This window comes from Hylobates moloch, unplaced genomic scaffold (assembly GCF_009828535.3).
Source record: "Hylobates moloch isolate HMO894 unplaced genomic scaffold, HMol_V3 SCAFFOLD_8, whole genome shotgun sequence".
NCBI classification, from domain to species: Eukaryota; Metazoa; Chordata; class Mammalia; order Primates; family Hylobatidae; genus Hylobates; species Hylobates moloch.
This window is the reverse complement of record NW_026652283.1, coordinates 34,802,871-34,824,649: the sequence shown is the minus strand read 5'-3', so window position 1 is coordinate 34,824,649 and position 21,779 is coordinate 34,802,871. Positions and strand designations below refer to the sequence as shown.

At 46.4% G+C, this 21,779-nt stretch overlaps 2 protein-coding genes across 4 annotated transcripts in view; both read left to right on the top strand.

Moving 5' to 3' along the window:
* Positions 1–8,047: 8,047 nt before the first annotated feature.
* The window catches only part of RNF19B (ring finger protein 19B), a 30,913-nt gene continuing 17,181 nt past the window's right edge, over positions 8,048–21,779 (top strand). The window contains exon 1 of one of the 3 annotated variants that reach the window (XM_032160130.2): positions 8,048–8,915. In XM_032160130.2, the coding sequence (XP_032016021.1) occupies positions 8,278–8,915 (638 nt within the window). In that variant the 5' untranslated portion in view covers positions 8,048–8,277. The remainder of the gene's footprint in view (positions 8,916–21,779) is intronic. The other 2 variants (XM_032160127.2, XM_032160129.2) reach the window with 2 other exon arrangements.
* LOC116472899 (metallothionein-1E-like) lies at positions 21,482–21,754 on the top strand. Its single transcript, XM_032758180.2, has one exon. The coding sequence runs from the start codon at positions 21,528–21,530 to the stop codon at positions 21,711–21,713; it is 186 nt and encodes a 61-aa protein (XP_032614071.1). The 5' UTR covers positions 21,482–21,527; the 3' UTR covers positions 21,714–21,754.

Genomic DNA, 21,779 nt, shown 5'->3' with positions numbered 1-21,779 from the left:
GCCCTGCCCCGGGCAAGGGAAGACGCGAGCCATGCTCGTTCCTCAGTGTGAAACGCACGGTATCGCCGCAGTCCTAGGGAGGTCTGATTATTGGGAGCTTGGGACGTCTGATTATTTATTGTGTAGAAGCAATTTTCTGATTATTCTCTTGGGAGGTCTGATTATTTATTGTGTAGGAGCAATTGTCTGATTATTGTCTGGGAGGTCTGATTATTGTCTGGGAGGTCTGATTATTGTCTGGGAGGTCTGATTATTGTCTGGGAGGTCTGGTTATTGTCTCCATGAACACCTCTCATCCCCCTTCCCTTCTCTGCTTTTCTCCTGACTTCTCACACCTACCCCTCTTTCTACCTTACCTACCTGGAGGTCAGCTTTATTTGCAGGTTTCCATTACTTGCTGTAATTTTTCAGCTTTGAGTAAATCAACCTGCTGGAGGTGGCAAAGATTAAAAGAGAAATCCCACAGATGCCTCAAGTCCCACACGTCCAGCCCCACCTATCTCCCCAAAATGCTCTTCTCTGTTTCAAGCAAAAACCTGAGAACCCTCTCCATCTCGCTGTCTGCAATCAAATTTATGACCAAAACTTATTAAATTTACCTCCAAAATATTTCTTACACCTCACACCAAGTATTTTTCCTTCTTAGCATTTATCCTGATTTGTAACTGTATGTTTATTTGTATGATTGTTTTTGTAAGGGTTTTTCCCACTGGATTGTAAGCTCCATGTGAGCAGGGACCTTGTCTGTTTTGCTCATTGCTGTATCACCAACACTGTACCAGGCACATAGTAGGTACACACTAAATGTTAATTAATTGATTGAATGAATGAATCCATGTATAACAAGTCCTGGGGAGGGGCACAGATTTTAAGATAAAATACACAGTATCTATCCCCAAGAAGTCACCTTTCCAATGGGTTTGGTGTCATGAAGCCTGTAGTTCCAGCTACTTGGAAGACTAAGGCAGGAGGATTGCTTGAGCCCAGGAGTTTGAAGCTGTATCATACTATGATTTTGCCTGTAAATAGCCACTGCACTCCAGCCTGGGCAATGTAGCATGACCCCATCTATAAACAAAACAAAAAAAGAAGTCATCTATCCAACAAACATGTCCTGAGGTCTTTGCTACACAAGGCCCTGGACAGAGACCAGTGCATGCAATGAGTAAGATTCCATTTCTACCTTCCCTCTTTGTCTTAAGAGTCCACATGTCACTAACGCAGACAAGACCCTGTGGTATTGGAGGTGCCAAGGGTGGAGTCAGAGTCCAGGATTTAGAATCTGATGAGCTGGCTGTGTGACCACAAGCCTCCTCTCTCTGAGGCTCCATCTTCTCATCTTGAAAACAGGATAGCAATACCAAGCTCACGTGGCTGTTGAGAGCAATGAATGAGATAAATGAAAGCACCAACTGTGGGTTTTACGACGATGTTGGGTGTAGGTGGGTGATCGTGTCTTCCAGTTTGCCTGGAACAGATCGATGGACACCTGTTAAACTAGAGAAAATTAATAGCATTCCCTTTCATCCCTCCAAATGTCCAGCTTTGGACAGTAAAGTATGTGGATACCCCAGTAATCCATGTAACTCTAGAGTTATCTACACTGTACCCTGGGGACACAAAGGATGTAGGGAGGTGGGTCTGACTGTAGAAAGGTGGATGGTAATCATGGAAATGAGCCTGAAAAATGCATAGGATTACACCAAGTGGAGAGGGATAGGAAGGGCATAAGAAGCAGAGGGTCCAGCATTTGCCAAGAAGCAAGGCTTAACAATCCTGGGCATACTTAGTTAGATAACATAAAGAAGGCCAAATGGCTTGAGTCCAGGAGGCATGCAAGAAGATGAGGCTTTCTGCAGTGGGAACTGGAGAAAGTTTTTGAGTAGGGGTAGACATGAGCCAATGGCTTCACAAAAGAGACCAGTTGAGGAGCTGGTGCCAAAATCGAAGTAGAAGAGATAATGAGGCTTGAACAGGGCAGTGCATGTAAGCCCAGGGAAGAAAGGGTGAGATTCCATAAGCATTTTGGAGATAAAACAGATAGGACTTCGATGTGAGCATCAGAGGACAGGTCAGAGGCAGGAAGACTTCCAGATGGATAAAGAGGCCACTCCCTGAGGCAGGCGGAGAGAGGACAGGCCAGGAGACCCAGAAAATAGGAGGTGACCCAGATCAGGCTGACTAGGCACAGAAGCTCATGATCCACAGGGAAAAATGGAGATCACATCAGGTAGAGATGACTTCTGAGGCCAGAGGAAGGAGCTAGGAGCCTCAATATTCATGTGACATCTAATTAAAATTAGCTTTCAAAGCAACCTTGAAGCCAGGCGCTGTGGCTCACGCCTGTAATCCCAGCATTTTTGGGAGGCTGGGGCGGGTAGATCACCTGAGATCAGGAGTTTGAGACCAGCCTGGTCAACATGGTGAAACCCCGTCTCTACTAAAAATAAAAAAATTAGCCAGGCATGGTGGCACACACCTGTAGCCCCAGCTACTTGGGAGGCTGAGGCAGAAGAATCTCTTGAATCTGGGAGGCAGAGGTTGCAGTGAGCTGAGATCGCGCCATTGCACGCAAAAAAGCGAAACTCCATCTCAAAAAAAAAAAAAGAGGCTGGGCGTGGTGGCTCACACCTGTAATGCCAGCACTTTGGGAGGCCAAGGTGGGCGGATCAATTGAGGTCAGGAGTTCAAGACCAGCCTGGCCAACATGGTGAAACCCCATCTCTACTAAAATACAAAAGAAAATCAGCCGGGCATGGCGATTAGCGCCTGTAGTCCCAGTTACACACAGGAGGATGAGGCACAAGAATCACTTGAACCCAGGAGGTGGAGGTTGCAGTGAGCTGAGATCGCGCCATTGCACTCCAGCCTGGGTGACAGAGTAAAACTCTGTCTCAAAAAAACAAACAAAGAAAAAAAAACAACAACAACAAAAACAACAACAATAACAAAAACCTTGAAAAAGACAAGAGAAAACTCAAAAGTAGAGCCTCAAGAAAGAAAAAAGCAGGTTTTGTAGTCCAATTTCATTGTATGTATGGCTGTCCTTGATTTAAACTGTCCCATAATACCTCATAGACTAAAGGCTGAGCTCCTTAGCCTGGCACTCAAGGCTTCCTGCAGCTGGGTCTCAGCCTCTCTCTGATGAACATTTCATATTTCATCTGCTCATGTTTGGCCCCTCCCTCCTTCCTTGTGAAAGAGTAGCTCCTTCCTTTTGGAGAATTGCTCCTCCCTTTGGTCCAGCCATATGGTTCAGGTACTGCCTATCAATCATAGCATTGCATCCTCCATGACCACAGATGTGAGTGAGTATGCAGCCAGACCTCACCAATCAGACTTGTTCTGAAGAATTTTGAGAATCTGGAACAAAGGGAAGATAATTACTCCTCTCTGGTGAGGAAGCTAGGACACATAAGCTAGGGATTCTACAGTTCCAGCAAGAGAGAGAAGTAGACTGAAAAAATAAAGTGGGGAGAAGAGGGAGTTAATGCTTAATGGCTATGGAATTCCAAGTTGGGAAAACGAAAAAGTTCTGGAGATGGATGGTGGTGATGGTTGCACAACAATATGAATTTATTTAATGTTACCGAACTGTACACTTAAAATTGGTTAAAATGGTAGACTTTATGTAATGTATATTTTACCACAATAAAAAAAAAAGAAGAAGCTAGCATGCAGAGAAGCAAAGATGAATTATGGAGTGCAGGATCTGGGGGCTTTCCTGGGTGCAGTTGCTGTAATACAAAGGGTTCAAAAGGTTATAGAAGCCAAAAAGCACTCTTTTGGCCTAGCCTCATTCAAGTTAGGCTTCTGGTCCCTGCATCCAATGGAGCCATAATACAGAACCTTGCCATTTTCTTTTTTGGTTTTTTCTTTTCTTCTTTTTTTTTTTTTTTTTTTTTTTTTTTTGAGAAGCAGTCTCACGCTGTCGCCCAGGCTTAGAGTACAGTGACACGATCTTGGCTCACTGCAACCTCTGCCTCCCAGGTTCAAGTGATTCTCGTGCCTTGGCCTCCCGAGTAGCTGGGACTACAGGTGAGTGCCACCATGCCTGGCTAATTTTTGTATTTTTAGTAGAGACAGGGTTTCTGCATGTTGGCTAGGCTGGTCTCAAACCTCCCGACCTCAAGCGATCTGCCCACCTCAGCCTCCCAAAGTGCTGGGATTACAGCGTGAGCCAGAACCTTTCCATTTTCATTTCTCACTCATGTCCTTTCAAACCTTCTCTTCTCCTGTCAATGCTGCTGCTCATACTTCCTCAGACTTATCCTGTGTTTATACACACTATGCCTTTCCTCCCTGCTCCCCAAGCTTGGAATGTCCTTCCCCCTTCTTATGACTTTGTCAACTCATATTCATCATTTGAGATCCAGCTCAAAGGGCTCCTCCTCAGGAAAGCCATCCCTGACCACCCTAAGCAGAGCCTGCCATGCCTTCTGTTGGTCTGTCATAGCTTTTTTGTATATGTCCTCATCACTTGGTATCTCAGTGATCTGCCATCTTGTCTGTAACCCCCAGTAGATTATGTTTTTCATCTCCGTGACCCTGGAAGCTGGCAAAGAGGCTAGCACAAAATAAGTATAATAAATCTTTACTGAATGAGTGTACAGACGAGTGAGAATCTTTTTCTCCCCTATGCCATCTCTGAGTCACTACTCAGTTTCTATCAAGAAGAGACACATAAGGAAACGTGGGAGGAATTGCTTTAGTCCCTTTATTCAAGGGTGATAGTCTCAGGAGAGAAGAAAACACAATCAAATTGGGGCCATTGCAAAGTCTAGTGGCATTTAAAAGAAGTTATTTTCCCCAAAGCACTGGCAGCTTTGAACTGAGGCTGAATTTGTTTGGAAGCCAGAGCCAAGACAAGCAGACATTTGGTAGTGTTGAGCCTTCCAGCAAGCTGGGATTCTGACAGCTGTTTCTGTCAGCTGCACAAGGAGAAGCATCTAAAAGGCATCTGGGTCTACCTGGAACTGGGGGTCCCCATATCTTTTAGCACAATCTGACTCAAGGAACAAGGCAGCCCTCTCTCCTACCCTCCATTCCCACCATAAGCATATACCTCCTCTAAGGGGGCTCTGCAATTGATTAGGACGTTGGGCACTGAGAACAGAGTCAAAGATGACTATAGGGAACTGTGGCAGAGATGATACTACTGCTTACTAAATGGCTTATGGTTTCTTCCTACATTTCCCAGCCTTCTTTGCAGTTTTTTTGTTTGTTTGTTTGTTTTTGACACAGAGTCTTGCCCTCTCGTCCAGGCTGGAGTGCAGTGGTGTAATCTCCGCTCACTGCAACCTCCACCTCCCGGGTTGAAGTGATTCTCCTGCCTCAGCCTCCTGAATAGCTGGGATTACAGGCGCCCCTACCACGCCCAGCTAACTTTTGTATTTTTAGAGATGGGGTTTCACCATGTTGGCCAGGCTGGTCTTGAACTCCTGACCTCAGGTGATCTGCCCGCCTTGGCCTCCCAAAGTGCTGGGATTACAGGCATGAGCCACCGTGCCCGGCCTCCAGCTCTCTTTTTGAGGCAATACTGAAAGCTTTGCATTGAGATGGTGGAGCCCAAGACAGAAGTAGTCTGGATCTCTGAGTTACCCAGGAGAGTTGAGAGCTACCCTGGAGAGTGCCTTAACCCATAACCAGCTTTGCATGAGTGGAAAAGATATACCATTGTTGTGTTATGCCATTGAGACATTTGGCTTGTTTGTTACCATAGCCAAGTCTAGCCTATTCTGCCAGATAAATATAGACATTAATTGTTGTTTTAGCCATCCAGCATCAAACCTCCTTCCTATTTGAGGATTAAACTCTCCCCCTCCTTTAGGACTCTTTGGTTTGCCAAATCCAGCGGTCACATCTCTGTTCTTATCTTTCTTGATTTCTCAGCAGCATTTGTCACAACTGACCACTCCCTTCTGGGAACATACTATGTTGGTGTCTGTGACATCATGCCTGCTTAGTTCTTCTTTTATGTCACTGGCCCCTGCTTTTCAGTTTTCTTTGTTGGCTCCCCTTCTTGTTTTATGTCAAAAGTTTGAAGTTCTGGAGACCTGGTTTAAAATATCACAGCTGGTTTCCACCTTTTGAGACGGTGTCTTTTTGTGTCACCCAGGCTGGAGTGCAGTGGCATAATCACGGCTCACTGCAGTTTCAACCTCCCAGACTCAAGCATTCCTCCCACCTCAGTCTCCCAAGTAGCGGGGACTACAAGCACACTCCATCACACCCAGATAATTTTTGTATTTTTTGTAGAGATGGGGTTTTGCCATGTTGCTCAAGCTGGTCTCAAACTCCTGGGCTTAAGAGATTCACCTGCCTAGGCCTCCCAGAGTGTTGTAATTACAGGTGCGACCCACAGCTCCTGGCCCATCTTCCCATTTCTTATTAATAACAGAGCACTCATTGTTAGCTGGGCACATCGTACCCAGTTAAGAGAATGTTTCCCAGGCTCCCTTGCAGCTGAGTATGGCCATGTGAGTATGTTTTGGCAAAAATGTGCGGGACTTCCAAAGCAGTCCTTTTTTTTTTTTTTTTTTTTTTTTTCTGTCGCCCAGGCTGGAGTGCAGTGGCGCAATCTCGGCTCACTGCAACCTCCGCCTCCCGGGTTCACGCCATTCTCCTGCCTCAGCCTTCCGAGTAGCTGGGACTACAGGCACCCGCCACCACGCCCGGCTAATTTTTTATATTTTTAGTAGACACGGGATTTCATTGTGTTAGCCAGGATGGTCTTGATCTCCTGACCTCGTGATCCGCCCGCCTGGGCCTCCCAAAGTGCTGGGATTACAGGCGTGAGCCAGCGCGCCCAGCCCCAAGGCAGTCTTCTTAAAAGGAAGAGGATGCATTTTTCTTCCCTTTTTCCTTCCCACTGTTTGGAATATGGACCATAGTGAGGTGACCTTAACACTGGAAGCCAAATACTGAGGATGGCTGAACAGCCCTGAACTGCCTACTTTTGGACTTATATTTCATGGAAAAAGGGAAATTTCTGGCTGGGTGCAGTGGCTCATGACTGCAATCCTAGCACTTTGAGAGGCCAAGGCAGGAGGATCGCTTGAGCCCAGGAGCTCGAGACCAGCCTGAGCAACACAGGGAGATTTCATCTCCATGAAAAAAATAAAAATAATAGGCAGGCCTGGTGGCGCACCTGTGCTCCCAGCTACTCCGGAGGCTGGGGTGGGAGGATCGCTTAAGCTTGGGAGGTTGAGGCTGCAGTGAGCTGTGATCACACCACTGCACTCCAACATGGGTGACAGCAAAACTGTCTCAGGAAAAAAAAAAAAAAAAAAAGATAAATTTCAATCTTAAGCTATTTTTTTCTTTTGTTATTTGCAATTGAATGTAATCCTGATACATTCCTGTTGTTGAAGCTGTTTGCCTGCCTCCCACTAGGAAGCCTAAGGGTCCAGATCCTCCCCCAGTCAGAGGAATGGGGAACTAGAAAAAGAAAGGCAAAGGCATTGCCAGGCAAGAAAACGCTGGGTCTCCTTCTACAAGTTTGGTAAGTAAGCAAGATACCAGGAGGATAGAATGGTAAGTGACCCTAGAAATAGATTATTATATACATAGGGTTTATTAAATATATAGAGAACACTGGATGCTAGACTAAGAAATTTGGACTTTATTCTGTAAATCCCTTGCAATAGGGGACCTTGTCTGTTTTATTTACTAATGCCTCGCACTTTGTAGAGGCTCAATGAATGAATATATTCTTTATTAATTTATGCTGTCTGCTTAATAAACAGAAATGTTGGAAGGTGAACCAGTTGGGAGTCACCATCTGATCAACCCCCGTCTGCTTCTTATAAATAATGTAACTGAACCATCATTTACTGGAAGTGGCAATCAACCCGTGAGTAACGGCAAACCAAAAAGTCCACCTTGGGTGTCAAGGTGATGGAATTGGGGGCGGAGACCAGGGAGAGCAGTGGGATAGGATCGCTCAGTCTCCGCAACATGGCGGCCCTGGAACCACCTGACCGGCAGGAGGCGGAGCTCCGCCCCAGCTCGCCCGGCCCCACCCCGCTCGGCCCTGCCCGGCGCACCCCTAGACTGGGGCGCGAGGGTTGTGAGGTGTTTGAGCGAAGCGCCTGCGCGGGGCAGCGGCGCGCGGGGCGGAGGCTTTATAACCACTTCGTCGTTGCCTCTCAGCTTCTATCTTCGGGAGGGCGGTTGAGGCGGTGGGGGCGGCGGCGGCCGGGCGCTGGCTGAGAGGCGCTGAGGCGGGAGCTGTGGCGGTGCTGGGCGCCCCTGGCCCCTCGGCCTCTGCGGGCCATGGGCTCCGAGAAGGACTCCGAATCGCCGCGCTCCACATCCCTACATGCGGCCGCGCCCGACCCCAAGTGCCGCAGCGGCGGCCGGCGCCGGCGCCTCACCTTGCACAGCGTCTTCTCTGCCTCGGCCCGCGGCCGCCGCGCCCGGGCCAAGCCGCAGGCCGAGCCGCCGCCCCCGGCTGCGCCGCCGCCGCCTCCCGCCCCGGCCCCTGCCGCGGCCCAGGCCCCGCCGCCCGAGGCGGTGCCCGCCGAGCCGGCCGCCGAGGCCGAGGCGGAGGCCGCGGCGGTGGCGGCGGAGCCCGGGTTCGACGATGAGGAGGCGGTAGAGGGCGGCGGCCCGGGCGCGGAGGAGGTGGAGTGTCCGCTGTGCCTGGTGCGGCTGCCGCCTGAGCGGGCCCCGCGCCTCCTCAGCTGTCCGCACCGCTCGTGCCGGGACTGCCTCCGCCACTACCTGCGCCTGGAGATAAGCGAGAGCAGGGTGCCCATCAGCTGCCCCGAGTGCAGCGAGCGACTCAACCCGCACGACATCCGCTTGCTGCTCGCCGACCCGCCGCTTATGCACAAGTACGAGGAGTTCATGCTGCGCCGCTACCTAGCCTCGGACCCCGACTGCCGCTGGTGCCCGGCCCCGGACTGCGGGTGAGCGCGGGGGCGTGGCGCGGGTGGCGGCGGGCTGCGGCCGAGGGGCGTGGCTGGGGGCAGCGGGGACCCCGCGTGGGTATCCCACGCAGGGAAACCCGTAAGGTTGCAGCTTCGGCGGGGTGGTAACCGTCAGGCAAGCCCAGACTAATGGGGTCAACGCACCCGACACCCCGCCCCCTGCCCCAGGGCTCGAGGTGGCTGCTAAGCATTCGGTGAGGGGAAGGGAGCTGTCCATCAAGTTAGGAGACAGGGAGAGATTTTTTTTGTTGGGGGAATGCCCTCTGTCTGGAGGTGAGGACAGTATCTTTTTTTTTTTTTTTTCGAAGACGGCCAGGCTGGAGTACAATGGCGCGATCTCTGCTCACTGCAACCTCCTCCTCCCAGGTTCAAGCGATTCTCCTGCCTCAGCCTCCCGAGTAGCTGGGATTACAGGCGCGTGCCACCACACCCGGCTAATTTTTGTATTTTTAGTAGAGATCGGGTTTCACCATGTTGGCCAGGCTGGTCTCGAACTGCTGACCTCAGGTGATCCGCCTGCCTCCGCCTCCCAAAGTGCTGGGATTACAGGCGTGAGCTACCGCTCCCGGCCAAGGTGGGGAGTATCTCTTAATGAGAGCGGGGAGGAGATATTTGGCCAAGGAGGGAATGAGAATATTCTGAGGGGGCAGCGCGTCGGAGGGGTGTGTCCACTTGGCTAGGGGCAGACTTAGCAGCATTGCAGAAGAAGGCGTGTTCTCCCTGACAACCACCGCTGAAAGTTGGGATGGAGGTACCGCGGAATAGGCTCCGGGGTACCCTGAGCACTGTGTGTTCGTGCCATGCTATCGGGAGGCACTCTGTCGTTCTTACCTTGCTGCCTTGGGTAGTAGGGTGAGGGATGGACAGACATGTTCTTGGTCCAGAGACTCAATGGGGGCAACTGAGAAGAATGCCCAGAGGTTGGTGTGATAAGAGAAATTGTGTTTCTGAACCCCTTTAATCTTGAGTTCTTGATGACAGTCTTTTTAATGCACCATGTAGGCTGAATTTTAAAGGGCAGTAAATTAAAATATGCAATATCTGCAGAGACATGATACACCAGATTTTCCTATCTGAAGCATTCAGTGGAGACCTTCCTCGCCCTCCCCGCCTTTAGAAGTCTAACTGTTACTGTCAGTATATCCCATGAAGGCGTTGCACGCAGGAAGAGGGGCTCATTTAAGTAGTTGGGAGTCAGACAGCCATTACCTGCTCTGTGACCTTGGGCAGATAATTTTATTCTTGTGTGTCATGTTTTGGCGACAAAAAGATGCTGGGGACTCCTTGCAGTGTGTAAACCTAATGCTAGTAAAAAGTTGTGTGATCTTTAGCTTCAAAGGAGTTAAGGACTTTTAATTGTAGCCTATGTATCAAAGTTGTTTTGAAATCTCCATGATGCTGCTGGTTGTCTCCTTTCAAAAGGAGCTGTCTTAGAGTGTCTAGGAGAGTAAGAAGAGTTAACTTCTGTTTTTAATTCTGCCGAACTTATTTAGAAATGGGTATGTTATTTAACCTCATGAGATGGGGTTTCTAAATTACTTTGAAGTGCTGTGGTCAAAGGAATGGTGTTTATGGTGGCTCACTTTCACTTTCAGTTAATAAGTATCAGGAAGGACCTTTTAGGTTCATGGAACTGTCTGTTTATGGCTGGTGATCTTACTGGCCTTCTGAGGTTAATTTATATTAAAGTTTTACAGATACTGTTGATCTATTTTCTTAACCAAATGAACACTAAGAGAACACAGGCCAGGCTCGGTGGCTTACGCCTATAGTCCTAGCATTCTGGGAGACCAAGGCGGGCGGGTCACCTGAGGTCAGGAGCTCGAGACCAGCCTGGCCAACATAGTGGTATCTTGTCTCTACTAAAAATACAAAAATCAGCCGGGCATGGTGATGCACACCTGTAGTCCCAGCTACCCAGGAGACTGAGGCAGAATCGCTTGAACCCGTGAGGCAGAGGTTGCAGTGAGCCGAGATCAGGCCACTATACTCCAGCCTAGGTGACAGAGCGAGATTCCGTCTGAAGAAAAAACAAAACAAAACACTGCATAGTTAATTTTGGAATAGTACATTAACTCCTTTCTGAGATGTTTCCTTGAGTTCTAAGAAATGTGGCAGGTCATCCTTCTGGAAAAGGTCCCTGTTTATTTTTAATTTTTCTAAAGTCAGTTTCTGCCTTTGCTCACATCAATAAAAATGCACAGAAAATAATTTTCAAGCTTGGCGACAATTCTGAACTATTTGGAAGTTATTAAAAAATTAGGCCATTTCTTATTTTAGCCAAGTATTATGTTAGTATCCTCCAGATTTTATTTTTTTAATTAGTTAAAAGAATGATAATCATATATATAGTCATATATAAACTGTGTATTTTTTTATATGTATCATCTACGGACTTAAGGTGGAGTTCGGGGAAAGAAGAAAGCTGGCCTCTCAATACCTGTGTGCCAGGCATATATAATTTAATTCGATATTCACAACCTTGTGAGATAGGTTTAGGTTTGATATAGTTTTACAAATGAGGAAACTAAAGGTTAAGGAAATTGAATGACTTGTTCAGGTTCATATAACTAGTAAGTGGTGGAACCAGGCTTAGAACAGGGGTCTTAATTCCAACCAATGCCAATATTCCTTCCACTCAGCCCCTGTTTTAAAAAGCATTTGCTCGTCAACATAGCCACATCATTGAGGATGCTGCTGCTTGGGTGCATTTCATTAAGCGTAGCCTGAGGACAACATGGAGAAAGCCAGAGATACTAGAATCTAGCTTCCTTTCTGATTCCTGTTGTTAACAGCCTCCTGCCTACGTTATTTTTCTTATCTGAAATAGGCCTAATTCTTTCCTGACTTGAGAGGTTTAATTAATGTTTACACAGTGTTTTGAGATCTTCAGTTGAAAGTGGTTATAGGGAGTAACTTTAAAATTCTGTTAGTTGCCAAATAGATGCCCGAGTTCTCCCTTGGGATGTGGCTAGTGGCTTTGCATCTCTTTTTTTTTGAGACAGGGTTTCGCTCTGTCACCCAAGCTGGAGTGCAGCAGTGGTGCAATCACGGCTCACTGCAGCCTCAACCTCCTGGGCTCAGGCGATCCTCCTGCCTCAGCATCTCAAGTAGCTGGGACCACGGGTGCATGCCACCAAGCCCAGCTAATTATTATTATTAATATTATTATTATTATTTGTAGAGACAGGGTCTCCCTGTGTTGCCCAGGCTGGTCTCGAACTCCGGGGCTCAAGCTGTTTTCCCACCTTGGCCTCCCAAAGTCCTGGGATTATTTATTGCTGCCTCTTTTTAATGCCAGGAAAAAAAATAGCTTCTGTGTTCTTACTGGATGCCATGGTTCCTTTGTTTTGTTTTGAACAGTGTTGTTTTGTTTTGTTTTAGAGACGGAGTCTCACTCTGTGCCCAGGCTGGAGTGCAGTGGCATGATCATGCCTTACTACAACCTCGAACTCCTTGGCTAAAGCAGTACTCCCACCTCAGCCTCCTGAGTAACTGGGATTATAGGCACGAACCACTGCACCCAGCTCCTTTGTTTTATTTTTTAAACAAATTGTTCTATTCTTCTGGGGCTGGTAGAGGTCATGGATAAACACTAGAAGTCCAAGTCCCAGTTATCTCCTATTCCCATACCTGACCATGTTTACTGCCCACAGATAAAGTTCTTGCCAGCCAAATTGATCAGGTCTCCCCTCTGCCTTGTTTGTATGTGCATTTGGTAGGGTGAGGGGGGCATGTGAGCAATCTTACAGGTTCTGCTCATTAGTTTTACTATAATTACTCATAATAACAAGAACACCATACATTCAGAGATTCATGATTTGTTTACAGAATAAAGCAAAGAGTTTTGGATTTTTCTTTTCTTACACTCAAATGTGGTTTTATTTTATTCATAAATAAGGGAACCAATTTCAGTGGGAAAACATTCACATTATAATTTTTTTTTTTTTTGAGACGGGGTCTCACTCCGTCACCCAGGCTGGAGTGCAGTGGCACCATCTCTGCTCACTGCAAGCTCTGCCTCCCGGGTTCACACCATTCTCCTGCCTCAGCCTCCCGAGTAGCTGAGACCACAAGCACCCACCACCACACCTGGTTAGTTGTTTTTTTGTTTTGTTTTTTTTTTTGAGAAGGAGTCTCGCTCTTTCACCCAGGCTGGAGTGCGGTGGCACGATCTTGGCTCACTGCAGGCTCCGTCCCCCGGGGTTCACGCCATTCTCCTGCCTCAGCCTCCCGCGTAGCTGGGACTACAGGCGCCCACCACCTCGCTCGGCTAATTTTTTGTATTTTTAGTAGAGACGGGGCTTCACCGTGTTAGCCAGGATGGTCTCGATCTCCTGACCTCGTGATCCGCCTGCCTCGGCCTCCCAAAGTGCTGGGATTACAGGCCTGAGCCACTGTGCCCGGCCTCACATTGTTATTTAATATACTAAGAACAATATGGCCTAGTATTATCTTAAAACAAGCTGTCAAATGAGATAAAATTAGTTCAAAATACAAATAACTGATTTTTTATAGTTCTTTATAGTCTTCAGACTATAATCTCATTCAGACATAATTTCATTTTAGTCTCATCCAGGTGGATATTGACATGCATTTTATAAAGGAGAAACCAGAGAAGTTTAAATATGGGGCCTAGTGTTTCATTGCTAATAATTGGTACAGTTGATCTTTTACGCTTTTGAGTCTCTGCCCAAGTATGTCTTTTCAGAAACCCCGAAATCATGTAACTGTAATGTTTTCCTCTCAAGTGTCCTGTTGCTAATCTTAAAACCCTTTCAGAATCCCCAGGAGACTGACGGGTGAGCAAAGTAGGCAACAGAAAATTTCCTGGTGTACAGGGGCAGATCTTCTGTACAGATGAATAAGAAGGGATAAGGCTGTCTTGACCTAAATTCTTTGTGCAGGTGCACCACTCCAGCCTTTCATTGCTGCCTCTGTCATCTGCAGAATCCTTCCTCCCACCTGATCCCAGGAAATAGTATCAGCTATTGGCCTTCCCAGACAACTAGACTGGACCATCCCATAAACAGGAAGCTTTTGTTCATCCCTAGCACATTTATGAGGGAAGAGCAAGCAAGCTCTTTGAGCAAGACAAATTTCAGTCAGTGAAGGAGGATTTTTGCTTTCTGAAGCCTCCCTGAACCTCTTCTCTTGATTTGGCTCCATACCTCCTGTTCCACAGCTTTTCCCTGCATTCCCCAACTCCACACCACCCCCTCCTCTTGTGCAAGTACACCATCCTCCATCCCAATACATCTGTCTCAGATTTGCCAAAGTACTTGTACTAAAGGAGAACATCTGTATCACTCACCTGCTGAAGACTATTCATTGACTACCTAACCTAGAAGATGACTTCTCATTATGTCTTTGAGAACTTATTTGAGCTATCCTTATCATTTAAGCTCCTTTACAGTCTCCAACCATCTTTTTTTTTTTTTTTTTTTTTTTTAAGATGGAGTCTCGCTGCGTCACCCAGGCAGGCTGGAGTGCAGTGGTGCAATCTCACTGCAAGCCCCGCCTCCAGGGTTCATGCCATTCTCCTGCCTCAGCCTCCCAAGTAACTGGGACTACAGGTGCCTGCAACCACACCTGGCTAATTTTTTGTATTTTTTGTAGAGACGGGGTTTTACCGTGTTAGCCAGGATGGTCTCGATCTCCTGACCTCGTGATCCGCCTGCCTCAGCCTCCCAAAGTGCTGGGATTACAGGCGTGAGCCACCACGCCTGGCCATCTCCAACCATCTTTTGATTTTATTTTCTATTTTTCACTCACATCACTATTTCCTAAGGTATGTTATAGGCATTACTTGAAAGAAAAATGTTTTGTGAGGAAATAAGCTTGGAAAATACTGGGTTAAACAAAATAAAACAAGTTTATGAGTTTCTTAAATCTTTAAACATGCTAATATGCTAATATGTAGTATAAATCTTCAATATAATATGATTTCCCCAATTTAGATCACCAGGAAACAGGTTTTTGTTTTTTCTGTAGCATCTTTAAGGCTTAACTCAAACTTTCCCTAAACTCCTTTAATAGTTACCATGCTGGCCTGCTTTTGGTTAGTGTCCTTATTTAACCATAAACCTTATGGTCTGAATAGATTGAGAGCTCATGCCTCTAGACTAGGATATCTATATTCCAACCATTTCTACAACTCTGTGTACAAAGTCTTTCAATTAGGTTCTAGAAGAGTATGGTACATAGATGAATTTTGATGAGAAAGATAAGAAATATGAGCAGCATAGTTCTCAGAGGAAGAATAGAGATGAAAGAGATAAGCAAGAATAGGATAGACAGGTGATCATTCAATTCAACAGACAACTTTTTTTTGAGATGGAGTCTTGCTTTGTCGCCCAGGCTGGAGTGCAGTTGTGCCATCTCAGCTCACTGCAACCTCTGCCTCTTGGGTTCAAGCGATTCTTCTGCCGCAGCCTCCCAAGTATCTGGGATTATAGGCACGTGCCACAATGCCCAGCTAATTTTTGTATTTTTAGTAGAGACAGGGTTTCACCATGTTGGCCAGGCTGGTCTTGAATTCCTGACTTCAAGTGATCCACCTGCCTCGACCTCCCAAAGTGCTGGGATTACAGGTGTGAGCCACCACACCTGCCTTCAACAGATACTTTCAGAATGATACAATGTTGAACCCTGGGTGAGTACTGGGTATTACAGAAAGAACTTAGACATGGTTTTCTTGATAGGAAGTTTCACCTGGTAGAGGAGACAGATAATTGATACATAGATAGATAGAAAATTATACAAATGTCATGTGATAAATACTAAAGAAAATACGGGTGCTCTTAGATAGATGAAAGAACAATAGATTTTGCATGACGGTTTCAAGAAAGACTTCACAGAGGAGCAGTCATGGTGGTTTGCACCTGTGGTCCCAGCTACGTAGGAGGCTGAAGTGGGAGGATTAGTTGAGCCCAGGAGTTCGAGACCAGGCTGGATAATAGCGAGACCCCATACCTGGGAAGTGACTAGAGATCAACCTGAAAACGTGGACTGGATTCAGGTCGATAGGCCTGTGTAAGCCATGGAAATAAGTTTTGGGTTGAAGCACTTTTTTTCTTTTTTCTTTTTCTTTGAAGGATTTTAAGCAAAAGAGTAACCTTCTAGAATGGAATTTGGATGGAGTGGGGAATAGGGAGACCAGATAAGGAGGCTGTTGGAGTTGTCTAGCCTAGAGATGAGTCTTAAGTAGGGCAGGAAAAATGAAGATGTTAAGGGTACAGTTCATTGTGACAACTTGGCGTATGTCTACCACCCTGATGCCTACTAGGGGTCTGTTTGTAAATGGGTAACCTAGTTATGTTACATGACTTGGGGATGGAAAGTACAGACATAATATAGGAACACATTTCTTTAGCCACCAAAGTCTATTGGAGCATAATCAAATTTATACTAATGGAAATCTTTCTTTCCAGGGCTGAAGCTAAGTAATGCTGTGGTCTAGCTTGTCACTTTACGATGTTTCTGAAGATTTAGGAAATTAATAAAATGAGTAAAAGTTGTATGAACGTAAGCAGCGGGGGCTGGGGGGAGTGGTCTGTAGTCTCTTTTTTATTATTTTTTATTTTTTTGAAGTAGGGTTTAACTCTGTAACTCTGTTGCCCGTGCTGGAGTGCAGTGGTGCAATTTCAGCTCACTAGAACCTCAACCTCCCAGGCTCAGGTGATCCTCCCACCTCAGCTTCCTAAGTAGCTGGGACTGCAGGCATGTGCCACCACACGCCACCACACCCCACCACACTCGGCTAGTTTTTGTTGTTGTTATTTGAAGAGAGAGTCTCACTCTGTCACCCAGGCTGGAGTGCAATGGTGCAATCTCGGCTCACAGCAATCTCTGCCTCCTGGATTCAAGCGATTCTCCTGCCTCAGCCTCCCGAGTAGCTGGGAGTAGCTGGGACTACAAGTGCACGCCACCATGCCCAGCTAATTTTTTTGTATTTTTAGTAGAGATGGGGTTTCGTCACGTTGGCCAGGCTGGTCTCGAACTCCTGACCTCAGGTGATCCACCCACCTCGGCCTCCCGAAGTGCTGGGATTACAGGCGTGAGCCACCGTGCCCGGCCTAATTTTTGTGTCTTTCGTAGAGATGGGATTTCACCATGTTGCCCTGGCTGGTCTTGAACTCTTGGGTTCAAGTGATCCTCCTGCCTTTGCCTGACAAAGTTCTGGGGTTATGAACGTGAGCCACTGCACCCAGCTGTGTCTGTATTCTTCACAGCATGTAATTTTCTACACCTTTCTTTTAGCTTCTAATTAGCAAACCTGACTGGTTGGTTAAGCTAAAAGAGCAGAGTAGGAAAGATGCACCAGCATGGGACATGGAAGAGAAGGAACAAGGTGGACAGGGCAGATTGGGTCTCAAGAATGAGGTATTTTCTTTTCTTTTCTTTTTCTTTTTTTTTTTTTTTTTTTTGAGACAGAGTTTAGCTCTATCTCCCAGGCTGGAGTGCAGTAGCACGATCTTTGCTCACTGCAACCTCCACCTCCCGGGCTGTAGCCATCCTCCCACCTCAGCCTCCTGAGTAGCTGGGACTACAGGCATGCACCACCACGCCTAGCTAATTTTTGTTTTTTTTTTTGCCATTTGCCAGATGGTTTCGAACCTGAGTCAACAATCCACCCACCCTTGGCTCCTTGGTTATAAGTGTGGGGTTTTTTTTCAACTATTCGGGAAGAAGATTACCCTATTCAGAACTTAGGGGTTTACCACTGAAGTGGGTTTATATGAAATTTTAGGATTAGGTTATAGTTCCTGGCATATAATAAGCCAATAGATACATGGATACGTTGAAAAGATTGCTTTAGAGCAGAGTGATGGCCTAGGAGAAGACCTAGAATGCCCTGGGGAAAGTCAAACAACCAAAACAAGAGAGGGTCTCTGTCATTCATGCAACACAGGTATTTTGAGCACGAACCAGTATACTAGACTGAGATTAAAAAGTGGATGATATGTCTCCTTAAGTCCAGTGTGGTTTGGGAGGCAAGCATATAAACAGATAGTTACAATATAATGTGATAAGTGTTACAAAATAATTGTGCACACCCATGAAGTAGGCAACCAGCTGCCTAGAGAGGTTAAGTATATTTTACAGAGAAAATGACACTGGAGTTGGTTCTTAAATGGGTACTTGTCAGGGCAAGAAGTAAGGACAAGACATTTCTGGGTAGAAGGAATAGAGTATGTAAGTAAAGGCCAGGAAGTAGGACAGAGTGTGCAATGTTTTTACGCCATACATCTTTGAGGACAAGGTCTCACATACAGTTTTAGAACGTGTTTAGCTACGTTTGAATGCGACAAGTACCTATACCTCCATTTGGTGGAATAGAAGCTAAGGTTTGGAGTTTTTGTTTTGTTTTGTTTTGTTTTGTTTTTTGAGATGGAATTTCTCTTTTGTTGCCCGGGCTGGAGTGCAATGGTATGATCTTGGCTCACTACAACCTCCGCTTCCCAGTTTCAAGCAATTCTCCTGCCTCAGCCTCCTGAGTAGCTGGATTATAGGCATGTGCCACCATGCCTGGCTAATTTTTGTATTTTTAGTTGAGACGGGGTTTTGCCATGTTGGCCAGGCTGGTCTTGAGCTCCTGACCTCAGGTGATCCACCTGCCTCGGCCTCCCAAAGTGCTGGGATTACAGGCGTGAGCAACCGCACCAGTCCGGTTTGGAGATTGTAATAGCTCCGTGTCATGCAGCATGAGTCAGAGGCAAGAGCCCAGACCAGGTACCCAAAAACAGGAATGCCAAATCTTGTGCCCTGAGTAATTCGGTGTCATAGTAATAGATTGCTGTGGATTCATGAGTATTTGGCGTTATTTTACTTCCTTGGCACCAAATTACACACTCAAAATTGACATTGTCAATCCTATCCAATGTTGTTCTTTTTCAAGAAAAACAAAAAAAAGAAGTGGGCTGGGCACGGTGGCTCACACTTGTAATCCCAGCACTTTGGGAGGCTGAGGCAGGCAGATCACTTGAAGGCCAGGAGTTTGAGACCAGCCTGGCCAACATGGTGAAACGCTGTCTCTACTAAAAATACAAAAAATGTAGCTGGGCATGGTGGCGGTCGCCTGTAAGCCCAGCTACTTGGGAGGCTGAGGCAGGAGAATCGCTTGAACCCAGGAGGCAGAGGTTGCAGTAAGCCGAGATGACGCCATTGCACTCCAGCCTGGGCAACAAGAGCGAAACTCCGTCTCAAAAAAAAAAAAAAAAGAAGTGGGGGCTGGGGGAATGTTAATAAACATTTACTTCTGCCATGTGAGGTAGGAATGGATGATGACGTGTTCAAGGGTCCCTACTAGCTGTCCACTTAATTTGTGTCTTTAGAAGTTGACTTAATGCTTTTCTGAGGTCATCCAGTAACTTTCCCATTTAATGCAAAATAACAAGCTAGTCACTGTCTTGAGGAGACACGTTGTTTATCTTTAGTAGTTATTTTGCAGCTAGGTGGGGTAAATTTGCTCAGAACTCCTACAGGATATGAATCATTTGCATTCATAGGTTGACCTATTCTCACTGCTCTTTCTGAGAAGAGTTTTAATACAGCCTGTATTATATAACATAGGGGATACATTGTCATTTATATTTTCAGCGTCATTCTCAAGTCAATTTGCAGAATCTATGATAAACGTGAGAACTTGAGTTGCTATGATTAACATCTTACGTACATTCAAATAAACAAGCAAACTGTAGAATAAATCCCAGAAAATGTTATTAGCTTTTTGCACAAGTTATTTGAGGTCTTTGAATATTTCGAGAGAGTATTGGAATAGAGGACAGAGTGCAGATGGCAACACGGAAACCTACAATTACTGATGTTTCTAAAAATGTGTGTGATAGACCAAGCATGGTGGCTCACGCCTGTAATTCCAATGCTTTGGGAGGCTAAGGCGGGAGGGTTGCTTGAAGACAGGAGTTCCAGACCAGCCTGGGCAACACAGCAAGACCAACCCTGTCTCTACAAAAAAAAAAAAGTTAGCTGGGCATGGTGGTATGCACTGCTACTTGGGGGCCTGAGGTGGGATCACTTGAGCCCAGGAGTTTCAGGTTGCAGTGAGGTATCATCACACTACTGTCCAGAAGCTGGGTGACAAGAGTGAGACCTTGTCTCCAAAAAAAAAAAAAAAATTGTGTGATGAACTTTAATGACTTTCCATTTATTTATGTATTTATTATTTTTTCAGACAGAATCTCACTGTCACCCAGGCTGGAGTGCAGTGGCGCAAACGTGGCTCACTGGAGCCTTAACCTCCCAGCCTCAAGCAGTCCTCCCACCTCAGCCTCCCAAGTAGCTGTGACTGCAGGCCTGTGTCACCATGACTGGCTGATTTTTCTTTTTTTTTTTTTTTTGAGATGGAGTCTCGCACTGCCACCTAGACTGGAGTGACGCCCATGGTGGCGCAATCTCTGCTGACTGCAACCTCCACCTCCTGGGTTCAAGCAATTCTCCTGCCTCAGCCTCCTGAGTAGCTGGGATTACAGGCGCCCGCCACCATGCCCAGCTAATTTTTTGTATTTTTAGTAGAGACAGCGTTTCACCATGTTGGCCAGGCTGGTCTCGAACATCTGACCTGTGACTCGCCCGCCTCAGTCTCCCAAAGTGCTGGGATTACAGGTGTGAGCCACCGTGCCTGGCCTTTTTTTTTTTTTAAGATAAAAGGTCTTGCTGTGTTGCCCAGGCTGGTCTAAAAATGCTGGCCTCGAGCGATCTTCCTGCCTCAGCCTCCCAAAGTGCTGAGATTACAGGCATGAGCCATCTCACCTGGCTAAAATTTTATTTTATACAAGTATTATATTTCTTTTTAGAGTAATCTGAGCATTTAATTGACATATTTGGAATTAATCAGAAAGGCTAATAGTTATATAAATATATTGGATTGTTTGTGTGAGACTAATTTTTGGTAAATGAACTACAAGAAATGGTTGACATTAGTGCTGATAAATTCTGAATCTTTACATGAAGAATATGTGTCATGGCTGAGCACAGTGGCTCACACCTGTAATCGCAACACTTTGAGAAGCCAAGACAGGCAAATCACCAGAGGTCAGGAGTTCAAGACCAGCCTTGCCAATATGGTGAAGCCCCGTCTCTACTAAAAAAAAAAAAAAAAGCTGGGCATGGTGGCGGGCGCCTGTAATCCCAGCTACTCGAGAGGCTGAGGCAGGAGAATCACTTGAACTTGGGAGAAGATTGCAGTAAGCCGAGATCACGCCACCGCACTCCATCCTGGGCGACATAGTGAGACTCTGTCTCAAAAAAAAAAAAGAATATGTGTCAGAAGAGAGAAAGGGAGGTATGGCCTTAATGCTGTATTAATGTATAAGATAGAGGCATGGTATTCTTGGATTCTAGAGCCTATCAAGACATTTCAAGGTATAGATTTGAATTGAAAAAGTATGGAAAGATGAGATGAGCTTTCAAGAGGGATGCTGATCATAGGTCTTTAGGGTTATTGTCTCTGTGACTATGTCAGACCAGCTTCACCGTGGAACTTAAGAATGAAAAAGGCAGCGCGCTTTCCAACTGCCTGACTGCTTTTTGGCCTCACCAGTGGGAGCTCCAGCATCTCGTTTGCTCGAAATGGACCCCAGCTGCTCCTGTGCCACTGGTGGCTCCTGCACGTGCGCTGGCTCTTGCACGTGCAAAGAGTGCAAATGCACCTCCTGCAAGAAGAGCTGCTGCTCCTGCTGCCCCGTGGGCTGTGCCAAGTGTGCCGGGGGCTGCATCTGCAAAGGGGTGTCAGAGAAGTGCAGCTGCTGTGCCTGATGTGGGGACAGCTCTGCTCCCAGATGTAAATAGAGTAACCTGCACAAACCTGGATTTTTTAAAAAA